Below are 12147 nucleotides of genomic sequence, written 5' to 3'. Positions count from 1 at the left end.
ACACTCAGTGGTACCCGGGCCTTCAGACCTTGATTCAGATTCAGATGCTCTGACCACACCCAGACCTCAGGAGGTGGGTGACCCAGATTCCAGATTCCAGCTCTCAAGAGAAATGCACCTCTCCATCTCCTTGTTAACTGGGTAAAAAGATGACTTGCTTCACAAAACCAGGTGTCAGGACAAAACACAGTAGAGCCATGTAAGAAAAATAACTTTGTTATCAAGCATATACAATCATATCAAAAGTACGTCATAGTATCACATCCACAATTGTTTGAATGCTAGCTTGACTGTTATATGGACCTGTTACAAATAATGAACAACAGAGCTACTCCAGTACATGACTAGTCCCTGTGAAATAAAAACAGACCCATGGCACACATGAAATTCCTAAGGGGACTTGCTTTGATCCCCTGGGGAATAAGAGGGTCCTTTTCTATGATTTCCCTAGAGCAGTAACATTTGTTGAGGGAGCATGTGAAGTTCATGATTATATGCCTTAACAATCACAGTCATGGTGTGTTTTGTTTTCCAAATGGAAAATTATTTTTTGACTTGTTGTAAGATACAAATATTGACTGTGCCAGGAAAAAATTCATCTATTTCCCTGAACTCATTATTAATAACTTTAGATGGCTCTATTCTACTTGCTGTTGGGCCTGGATTCCTGCAATAACTTTCCTTTTCAGGAAGGTTATCTGAAAGATGTTAAGTCTGCAGACTGAGGCTGCTGTGGTGGTTTCTGAGGCACAGGCTGAGATGTGGGGAGAGACAGTGGGGAGTATCACCCAAAATATGATGGGGGAGTTGCTGCCTGAAAACCCACAGCAATGTCTGGCTTGGGGAAGCCTTCCCTTGCAGCCCTGGGAACAGGGCTCACCAGGCCCACAGTAATTATGAACCTTGGAAAGATGACCGAAGCCAGGGTGCTCTTCACTGGTATTTGGTGGGGTAATACTCCCCTCTCCTTCCTTCCAAAACCAATGAACATTTATTATTTACCTGTTGGGCTATGACACACCTGTCTGAGTTTATACAGTAGAAATGACTTCCTTTGGTCAATAAATCCTATGGCAGATGTTGGGCATTAACTCAGAAGGTGAGAGAAGGCACCATCCTCTCTGCAGCCCCACTCACTTTTGGCACAGTATAGGTTAGAATTTCTCCCTCTGGAACTGGGAAGGGAGGGGGGTGTTCCTAAACTAAAATGCATGCCCTCCATGTACTATTTTCTTTTTTCTTTTTTTGAGATGGGGTCTCACCCTATCGCCAGGCTGGAATGCAGTGGCGCAATCTTCGCTCACTGCAACCTCCACCTCCTGGGTTCAAGCAATTCTCCTGCCTCAGCCTCCCGAGTAGCTGGGACTACAGGCATGTGCCACCACGCCCGGCTAATTTTTTTTGTATTTTAGTAGAGATGGGGTTTCACCATGTAGGTCAGGATGGTCTTGATCTCCTGACCTCATGATCCGCCCGCCTCAGCCTCCCAGTGTTGGAATTATAGGCGTGAGCCACCGTGCCTGGCCCCATGTAGTATATTCTTAACAGCGTATTTTTTATTCCCATTGCTTTCCAAGAACAGAGATAACTTAGGAGGTCCTGTGAAGAGGGTGCAAAAATCGAAGTCAACATTTCTACTAACAGGTTGAGGAGGTGTACAAACATCTTTTTCACTATAAAACATGAAATGCACTGTAGCAAATCTTACCCCAGAAATGGCTTTCCCATTAGGTTTTGAGCAGAAGTCCTATTTAAACAGTAAAGCTTTTTCTATCTAGCTAAAAGATACATTAGAAATAATGATGCCTTATGATGTCCTATCTTTGAAAAATAAAATTTGGGCATAAAGAGTACACATCAGTCTTGCAGTAGTCCAAGTTTTGAAAATCTGAGGATTAAAAATTATTTTCTAAATTAAGTTGGTCCAGCAGATTGATGTTATAAAATACAGGTTACTATAAGTTTTGCTGGAGAATATTATCTGGAATAGTTTCATGAAATCCAGATAATACTACTTTCCATTAATTCTTTTAATATATTATTCTAGCCTATGGCCAAACATGCAGTTTGGTTGCATTTTATGAGCATTTCACAATAAAGGTCATATGTCTAAATACAGTTCACTGTCAAAGAAAAGGTATTAAAATTCCTCATTAAAAAAAAATCACAGATGGACCTAGCCATCTCTCATACAGCTTGTGCATCATTGTGTGTGTGTGTGTGTGTGTGTGTGTTTTAAAAGCATTCATCCATTCACACCCTTTAAATACCATGCTCCACAAGCAGGCAAACATTAAATATATCCAGATGGAAATCAACAGCTGTTCACTTCCTCTCTTTATAAACCCGTGGTTGGCGTGACCTTCTGTCATGAATGTTGAATTTTGCAGAGAGAAGGAGGAAGAAAAGATGCTAGAAAAAGAGCACTAAGAATGTGTTTGCTTTCACTTTAAAAATGCTAGTGGACAGTCACCAGGAATTTTGCATAAATGAGACATAGAGGAGCAACGTGTTCATCAAAGACTCAGCCACACGCTGACATGAGTCCTGCATTTCCAACATGGTAGGAAGAAGGGAAGGAAGACTGCTGCCACTAGAGATTTGCAAAGCCCCTTCCTATCATTCTTAAGGGAGAAGACTGAAAGGTGGCATTCAAACACAACAAGAGGGATATTCTTTTTTTTTTTTTTTTTTTTTTTAAGAGTCTTGCTCTGTTGCCTAGGTTGGAGTGCAGTAGTGCAATCTTGGCTCTGCCCCCGGGTTAAAGCAATTCTCTTGCCTCAGCCTCCTGAGTAGCTGGGATTACAGGCATGCACCACCACGCCCAGCTAATTTTTGTATTTTTAGTAGAGACGGGGTTTCACCATGTTGGTCAGGCTGGTCTCGAACTCCTGACCTTGTGATCTGCCCGCCTCAGCCTCCCAAAGGGCTGGGATTAGAGGCGTGGGCTACCATGCCCAGCCAAGAGGGATTTTCTTTAAGCAAGCTTTCACAGTAGTGGAGTTCAATGATGTGGGCTGAAAGGTGGAGGCAAAAAAGCCAAAAAGAAATAGGAAAGGACATGGCAGGATGGGAAATTCCAACATGAGCGAATATGAGTGTGAGAACGATCATTTGTGAAGCTCAATAGAAGAGTGAAAGTCTCCCGCAAAGGCAGATGAACAGCCACTTTGTGTATCCAATGAGAAAGTGGACTGTGAGTAACTTATAAGCTGCTCATTGGAACCAAGAGGACCCTCAACAACGTTACAAAGGAGCAGATCATCCTTCTGATCTCTTGCTCCTGGTGCTTCTGAATGCACAACAAACCTTGGCAGGAACATGCTTCCCTTTGGGACCCAGAGGTGCTCTGAGAAAACACTCTAACTCACTAGGAGGTGGAGAAATAGACCCTTTTCTGAACTGCTTCTCACATGCAGGGGAAAAGAAATCAAAGAAAATGCCTGAAAGAACTGGAACTTGGACTAAATGAAAGAAGGAAAAAATGGGAATAGGAAGGAAGTTTTTGCAAACAAGGAAAACTACTGTTTTTTCTCCCCATCCAAGATAACTTTCAATAGTGTATTATTCTCAATATGTTGGTGGCAAGCTTGGTTGGCTCCAGACAGAAACTTGTAACACCCAAGGAGAGCAAATTTACCTACTGCTGCTGATGGCGTTAGTGAGGTCAACCCAAGCCAGCAACTTCCTTGCGGCCTTCAGCCCCACTGTGTATTGGTTCAGCCTGGATCATGGCACCTGCTCAGAACCAGGAATTCTGTGCCTCTCTCTAAGGTCAGCCACTTTATTGAACAAATAATCTGTGATGTATACAGCAGGCTCCACTCTTGATTAAACAGCTTTAAAATATTCTAGCAAACCAGAGCCCACTGTTTTAATGTGAATCCAGGCATTTCACTTTGTTTTTTGAAAAGAGGATTTAATCTTCTTCCCTAAATAGGATACTTACAGATAAGCACGGCATGAAACCTTAAGCACCATATTTGAATTTTAGAATGTGGCAATCTATGTAACAGTAAATATATGACTGCAATTCTTTTCTATCTTCTCTAAATGTCATTCAGTTCTCTCCTCTCTTTAATTGAATTTGGGAAACGTTTGACAAGGGCATACAATATTTAAAATCTACTGGAAGCACAAGGAAAAAGAATTCTCCACCAAAGTACATCTACACGTTTGTCCTCTCCACCCCTTTTTAACTGAAGAGCCCTAATTTTGATACTAGAGGAGTTACGGTCTATTCTGAATACACATCTTAGAAGTAGCCTCACATTTTCTTAGAGCTCACTTTGCCATTTTCCCTTTTGATACTCTGCCAAATTTAACTTGAAGAATTTATGATTTAAGACACTGTGAGAGTACCTAAAATCCAAAGTTCCTGGAAAAATAGGATGTAAATGAAAAGTTACAATGCAAACCACTCCAATGAACTCTTAGTAAGAAGCAGGTAAATCAATCATTCACTCCCATGTGTCTGCAGGCCTAGGAGGGGACTCTGAAAATAGTATTGTATCTGGAAGAAGAGGAATAGAGAGATGTCAGGAGAAGAGAAGAGAAAAATGTATGTTTTCTAGGTCTCCAGTGGTGTTTTTTTCTCTTTAGATGGTTTAACTGCAGGTGAGTTGATCTTTCTCTTCCTTTGGCATGACGGTGTTGGGATGTGCTATGGATAGAAGTCTCTGGGGGCTCTCAAGTCTCTTGTCTCAGTTCTTCTTGGGTGGTCGTCTCCAGAGCCCAGGTCCATGGCTTCTGGGTAGCTGGGAAATTCCTGAGGTAAAGGGAACTCCTCTGCTGAAGAGTGAGTCTGGTGCCCGAACACCTTTTCCTGCAGCTCAGTGATGTCATTGCGGATGTCAGCCAGCATAAGTAGCAGGAAATCGAAAGAACCAGGGGGTCCCTGTGTACATGGGAGGAATCAAAGCTAGAATATGACAGACAGCAATGGCCTCCGGGGCTCCATGACTTGACCTGCTGCTTGCTGGCAACTACTTTCTCAATAACTGCCCCAAATGGAGTCAATGTGAGGACTGCTACAGGAGCCTGGGGGTCCTCCACATTGTTTTCTAATTCTGTCACTTCTCAGATGAGCTTTGGTGATGTATTCACCTTTCCTCCCTCCTAACTCTAGGCTTTATCAAATCCAGTAGAGGAAAGAATATAAGACAACTCTCCTAAGTTACTTTCCAAAGCAGTCTGGAAGATGCTTATGAAGGCAGCAGAGCAGTGGTTAAGAGACTGGGGTTCTGTTGGGTTTGAATCTCATCTCTGCTGCTTACTGTGTGGTCTTAATTTCTTGTGGTTCAGTTTCCATATCTGTAAAATGGGGATAATAATAGTCCCAATTTCATAGGGTTTTATAGGGTTCATAAGTGAGGATTTAAATAAGTAAATGTATGTAAAGCGCTTCGAACATAATATGTATTCAAAACATTATCTGGGCCAGGAGTGGTGGCTCACACCTGTAATCCTAGCACTTTGGGGGGCCAAGGTGGACAGATAGCTTGAGCCCAGGAGTTCAAGACCAACCTGGACAACATGGTGAAACCCTGTCTCTACAAAAAATATTAACAAAAATTTAGCCAGGTGTGGTGGTGGGCACCTGTGGACCCCGCTACTTGGGAGGTTAAGGTGGATGATCGCTTGAGCCCAGAAGGTCGAGGCTGCAGTGAGCTGAGATTGCGCCTCTGCACTCCAGCCTGGGTGACAGAGTGAGACCCTGTCTCAAAATTATTAAAATGTTTATAAGATGGCCGACTATAAGCACAAACTAAATGAGGTTGAGAGGATGTTGTAAAGACGTCAACTCCTCATCATCTAGGAAAGGTCCAAACAAAAGCTTCCTAATTTTTCTATGTCTTGAGTATCCTTTATCATCATATAGTATTTACTAAGCCTTAATTTTATAGAGTGCTGTGTGGGGCATGGTAAAAAAGAAATGCATAAACACGCATGTTCTGGGCTTGTCAGAAGTTTGTAATAAAATTGTTATCACTTCCCACAGCTGCTGCAGCAGCAGCAGGCACTATGGAAGCAGAGCTTACATGGTAAAGCACTAAGACAGGCATAGGATTTTCATATCATTTGACCCTCACAATAGCCACTTGAGGGATGGCAGGTCAGATTCCACTATTGCCACTGCACAGGTGGGGGAATGATGCCCAGAGGCCCTCAGTGATGTGCCGTGGTCAGAAAGCTAGCAGGTAGAAGAGTTGAGATGGGAACCCACGACTTCCACCTCTGTGGCCACAGCTTTTGGATTTCAGAAATGATACTTCTTCAGAAGCAGTGAAGTGGTTTGAATTTTCTGTGCTTCTGAATACTACTATTTCTCATTTTTAACCTCCCAGACACTATGCATATATGCAGCTAATTTCTTCTCAGATCCTAAACAGCCCTGCATGGTTTTGCGCTTTTTAAGAGGAGATGGGCATCTGACCGGCTAGGGTTGTAGCAGTGGCTAAATTCTCAAGTATGCAGAGTTATGATTTAAACCTATAGATTTCTTTCCTAGACCTTTCAAATGTTTTATGATACAGACTCATAAAACATTTTATGAGAAAACTTGGAAACAGACTCATGGCATAGTAGGGTTTTGAGCTTTAGGAAAGACATGTTAAATGAAGATTAGCCATGATAAAAGAAAAAACAACAACAGAAAACAAGTTTGAAAAATAAATCCAAACTAGCAGCTAAGGTCTTCTATGACTGTCTTCCTAACCACAAAGTTCTGCTCAGGTGAGCTGAGTGCCATCAGGAAGGGGTGGGCCTTTGCTACGAGACTGACCTATAGGCTCATCAGAGCTGCATCCCTGAGAATGTTCCCCTGGGGAAGCGGGACACAGAATGCTACTTACTGGAGACCCTCTGGGCCCAGGCGCTCCTCTATCCCCCTAAAAACAGAAAGGCCAGGGTTAGCTTTCTAGAGCACATGGATACCACAACAATAGTCTCTATTTATACACCCACCATAACCACTTCCCTGCACAAAACAACAAATATTTTCTATAGAAAACATATGTAAAACTGAGCTGGACTCACGGGACCACTGATTTGAACAAGATTGCTTGGGTCAAGTGTTTCTCATTCTGATTTCCCTTGAGCCCATATATTTTCAAACCTTCCTGGCAAGAGGAATGTTCGTATTTCCCAGCAGCATGTGCAGTAACAAACTTTCTGAAATATCTCACACTGACTTCTTTGTGAGGCAAAAAAGAGAAGGCGGCTCTCAGAGGGGAACCACCCTGCTTGCAGAAAGAATGCAGCATCTCCTGTCCCTGACTTGAAAATCTCACAGAAATGGAAACACACAAAACGCTGTCCTGTAAAGCAACACTGGTTAAAGAGAAAAACACATGTGAGTATCACAATGCAGAGGCTCATTTAAAATTTATAGGGGTCATTTTTCCTATGACCGGTTGTGGTGGTGGTTTTTGTCTTTGGGGTTGGTTTCAGAATTTAAGAAAATGGCTTTTCAGATTTTGTTCCCAGCTTTGGGGAAAAAGTTATATCTGGTGTCTGTGTCTCACTTTTGCTGCATGCAAAATGGGGATGGTAAACAGTAACTGGTAAGCTTTCCTCGATGTCAGTGCAAGAGGTAGAAAGTGAGAGACCTTCAGGCCAGGAGCGGTGCCTCACGCCTGTCATACCAGCACTTTGGGAGGCCGAGACGGGCAGATCACCTGAGCTCAGGAATTTAAGGCCAGTCTGGGTAATACGGTGAAACCCCATCTCTACTAAAAAATCCAAAAATTAGCCGGGAGTGGTGGTACATGCCTGTGGTCCCAGCTATTTGGGAGGCTGAGGCGGGAGAATTGGGCTTGAGCCCGAGAGGCAGAGGTTGTAACGAGCCAAGATTGCGCCACTGCACTCCAGCCTGGGTGACAGAGCAAGACCATCTCAAAAAAACAAAACAAAACAAAATCGAACGTGAGAGACCTTTAGCTTGTGAGGACCACTCATAAGGCTTACCTTAGAACCATCTCTTCCTGGTGCACCTGGTGGACCCTACAATACAAAAGGATCTGGTTTAACCACAGGGAAAAGCATGGGACAAAAACACATTTTCCCCCAAACAGGAAGTGGATCTCTGATAAGATACTGACCACAGGGCCCCTCCGGCCTTGTTTAATGTGGGACAGATCAGGAGATGGTCCCATGGGTCCCATTGAGCCCCGTGGACCGGGCTGCCCAGGAGGGCCTGGCATACCGGGGAAGCCTGGGCTCCCCTTTGGTCCTGGTGAGCCTGTAATCAAAGAACACGTCATTAGCTCACAGCACATGAGAAGGACGAAGGGCCCTGGCTACCAAGAGTCCCGGGCCCCTGCAGTCATCTCTCTTTGTACTCTCTCTGCCTTTGCCTTCTGACATCTGCATCAGGATGTCCCACGGGCATTTTAAACTTGATATGGTCAAAAGCAGCTTCCCCATCTTCCTCTCTTTTCACAGACCGCCAGTCACCCATCCACTCAAGCCAAAACCTGGAGAGTCTTCCTCTATATTTCCCCATTTCTGCAACCTCGTTTTGGAATCAGTGGCCAGCTCCTGTGCCTTTTACTTCTTTAACATCTCACAGCTGTCTGCTCCCTTCTCTCCACTGGATCACAGCCGATAGTGGCCACCACAGCCGACAGTGGCCACCACAGCAGAGAAGTGGTGATCGCGGCAGGACAGCAGTTAAGAGACAGGTTTTAGCATCAGGGAGACTTGGGTTTGAATCTGACAAGTTGCCCGAGCTATCTGAGCTTTAGTTTCTCATCTCGTCTGTAAAGCTGGGCTAATAAAAAATCTTCCTTATGGAGTAGTTGTATTCAATGAGATTTCAGATATACACACACCACTTAGTATAGTACTTCCCACATAGTACTAAAACAAATCTGTTAGGCCTTCCTTATATTTGCCTTGACTCTTGCCTCATTGCTAGTCTCTCTGCCCCCCCCCCGCAGCCTTGTCTACCCCTTGCCCATTTTTGACATTTCTATAGGGATGACATATCTAAAACAAGTCTTACTATGTAACCCACCTACTTTCAACCTTTTGGTGCAGATGTCTCAAGGCACTGGGTGGGTCAGCAAACTCACTCTTTCTTGCACGCCCCAGAGAAATATCCCTTACTTCTTAGTGAGGGGTAGGAAATGTTCGTTGGCCAAGATTTGCCAGGGATGGAAGGCATGCTGGGGGATGAGTCAGGGGATGTGGGGAAGATCATCTCACCCCAAGGCCCAGAAGCATAGGTCATGCTTAGGATTGCAGCTGGAGCAGGAGAACTGAAAATGTCCCCTTGCCCCACAATTCTAGCATGAAGTAATAGCAATCTACCACTGGCGGAAGGGCAATAGTGTGGGGACAGAACCCCTCTGTGGCACAGGTATGTGTGTGTAGAGGCTGCAGAAAGCTCAGAGTATAAACACTGAGAAAAATCCACTGGTAACCTAGGCATCCGCTAAGCATAAGGTAACAGCATCCTACCACTGGAGGAATTATTTGAAGACTGTGGAACACAAAGTAAATGTAGTGACAGTAAGGCCAAAACCCAGCTGTTATTCAGTAGGCTGACTTGACTTCCCATGGCAGTGGCCTGACAAAAGAAGAGGGTACTCATCTCCAGGAGTGATAACTACATACCCCAGTCTCTACTGTTTCTCTGCAAATGATGTCTGGCATTCAATCCAAAACTTTCAGGCACATAGAAAAAAGGGCTGGGCACAGGGGCTCATGCTGTAATCCCTGCACTTTGGGAGGCTTAGGCGGATGGATTACCTGAGGTCAGGAGTTCGAGACCAGCCTGGCCAACATGGTGAAACCTCACCTCTACTGAAAATACAAAAATCAGCAAGATGTGATGGTGGGTGCCTGTAATCCCAGCTACTCGGGAAGCTGAGGCAGGAGAATTGCTTGAACCTGGGAAGCAGAAGTTGCAGTGGGCCAAGACTGCACCATTGCACTACAGCCTGGGTGACAGAGTGAGACTCCATCTCAAAAATAAAAATAAAATAAAAAAAAATTCAAAACAAAAAACCCATTGTCAAGTGATAGAAGTGATAGAACAATCAGCAGGACAAGCCTCAGAGGGGACCCAGATGTCGGAATAATGAGATATGGGCTTTAAAATAACAGTATGTGAAAGGGGCTGGTGGAAAAGATAAACAGCTTCTCTGAACAGATGAGGGATTTTAGCAGAGAGATGGAAATTAAAGGAAAAAAGTCAAATGGAAATATAAAATACAACATCATATATGAAAATGATATAAGCCCATCAGCAGACCGCTCGCAGCTGAGCAAAGACTCAGTGAACTTAAAGATAAGTCAACAGTTACTCAAAGAGAATCACAAAGAGGAAAATAAAATGAAGTATCCAAAAGAGGTGAGATAATATCGAACCATCTAAAATAAAACCCTACAGCGGCTCCCCTCTGCGTAGAGAATAAAGCTCCAACTCCTCAGCATAGTATCCTTGTTCATGCTTGTCCTTCTTGGCAGCATTTTTCCCACAATTGCCTCTTTCCTAATCGCCCCACAGTCCCATCCTCCCTGAATAAACCATGCCATGGCACACAATCCAGCTCCCACTATTCTCTCCTTTTGTGCCTTGTCTCCATCACCACAGATCACCTGTCTCCAAAAACATTTTAACATCTCCCCCGTCGTACCAACAACTATCATCAGACAGGCACAAAAATAGATGACTTGTTGTTAAACTTGGCATAGTCTCAGTGCTGTGTCGATACAGGCCTCTGAAAGCAAGAATTAACTGCTTACTTCATTGCACACGCTTGCAGTATATCTATAGTATAATTTATGCATGTTTATATACATTCATGCACTGCACATGTGTTTTCTGTTTATGCATATCATTTTCTTCCGAGCATTCTTAACATTTAAAAATCGGGGCCAGGTGTGGTGGCACATGCCTGTAATCCCAGCACTTTGAGAGGCTGAGGTGGGCAGATCACTTGAGGTCAGGAGTTTGAGACCAGCCTGGCCAACATGGTGCAACCCCATCTCTACTAAAAATACAAAAATTAGCTGGGCTTGGTGGCACAGGCCTGTAATTCTAGCTGCTTGGGAGGCTGAGGCAGGAGAATTTCCTGAACCTGGGAGGCGGAGGTTGCAGTGAGCCGAGATTGTGCCACTGCATTCCAGCCTAGGCAACAGAGTAAGACTCCATCTCAAAAATAAATAAATAAATAAATAAAAATAAAAATTGGGAGATTTCATATAAAAATCTGGGTGCCTGGCTCTGGTTTCAAACAGGAAGCACAAAAACCGCAATTCCATCAGCAGCACAACCAACCAACTGGAGTTCTCAGTAGGGGCGGCCCCTTTACGTGGGGTGAGTGCTCTCCATTTGGTTCAGTTCCCTTGCTTCCGACTGCTCCTGCCCAGCTCCCTTCTACGTATCCATGCGACCTGCTCATCTCTGTAGAGGCTGAGGGGTTTTGTTTTTTAATTCTTTTCAGAGGCCTGTATTGACACAGCACTGAGACTATACCGAGTTTAACAATAAGTCATCTGTTCTCATGCCTGTCTGATAATAGTCGCTTGCATGTGTGCCAAAAAATGGTCATACCACCCTATTATGGAAGCTGATGGGGAAGAGTCCTTTAGGCGTCGTCTACGTTGACCCACAGCAGACAGAGTTGTAAACAGCCGCTTTGTATTGGGTTGGGTTTGCGGCGTTTCCCCACTTGTGTGTGGAACACAGCATGTCTGCCCACACCGGGGACTCGAGGGGATATCTTGCCGGCTCAAGGGCCATGGTTATGTATACTCTGGGGCAGCACCTGGGTGCAGACATCAGCATGTTCACCTCTGCTTTAGGCCTTGAACATCAGCTGGGGGGATAAGGGAAGAGACAGTGGGGACCTGGCGAGCATTTTTAAAAACTTGTGATAAAAAAATACACAACACAAAATTTGCCACTTTTTTTTTTTTTTTTTTTTGAGATGGAGTCTTGCTCTGTTACCCAGGCTGGAGTGCAGTGGTGCGATCTTATCTCATTGCAACCTCCACCTCCCGGGTTCAAGCAATTCTCCTGCCTCAGCCTCCCAAGTAGCTGGGATTACAGGTGCCCACCACCACCTCTGGCTAATTTTTTGTATTTTCAGTAGAGACGGGGTTTCACCATGTTGGCCATGCTGGTCTTGAACT

The 12147-nt window shown here is 44.3% G+C and overlaps 1 protein-coding gene across 5 annotated transcripts in view; it reads right to left on the bottom strand.

The window, feature by feature from the left end:
* The window catches only part of CCBE1 (collagen and calcium binding EGF domains 1), a 287475-nt gene that overhangs the window by 24210 nt on the left and 251118 nt on the right, over positions 1–12147 (bottom strand). For 2 of the 5 annotated variants that reach the window (XM_045378106.3, XM_065533689.1), the window contains exons 9-11: positions 8103–8242; positions 7969–8004; positions 6855–6890 (exon numbers count right to left, since the gene is read on the bottom strand). In XM_045378106.3, the coding sequence (XP_045234041.2) occupies positions 6855–6890; positions 7969–8004; positions 8103–8242 (212 nt within the window). Of the gene's footprint in view, positions 1–202; positions 4898–6854; positions 6891–7968; positions 8005–8102; positions 8243–12147 lie in introns of those variants that run through there. The other 3 variants (XM_005586553.5, XM_074022616.1, XM_074022617.1) reach the window with 3 other exon arrangements.

Source organism: Macaca fascicularis, chromosome 18 (assembly GCF_037993035.2).
Source record: "Macaca fascicularis isolate 582-1 chromosome 18, T2T-MFA8v1.1".
In the NCBI taxonomy this organism is placed as follows: Eukaryota; Metazoa; Chordata; class Mammalia; order Primates; family Cercopithecidae; genus Macaca; species Macaca fascicularis.
The sequence above is the reverse complement of the archived record's forward strand: the minus strand, read 5'-3'. Positions and strand labels throughout refer to the sequence as shown.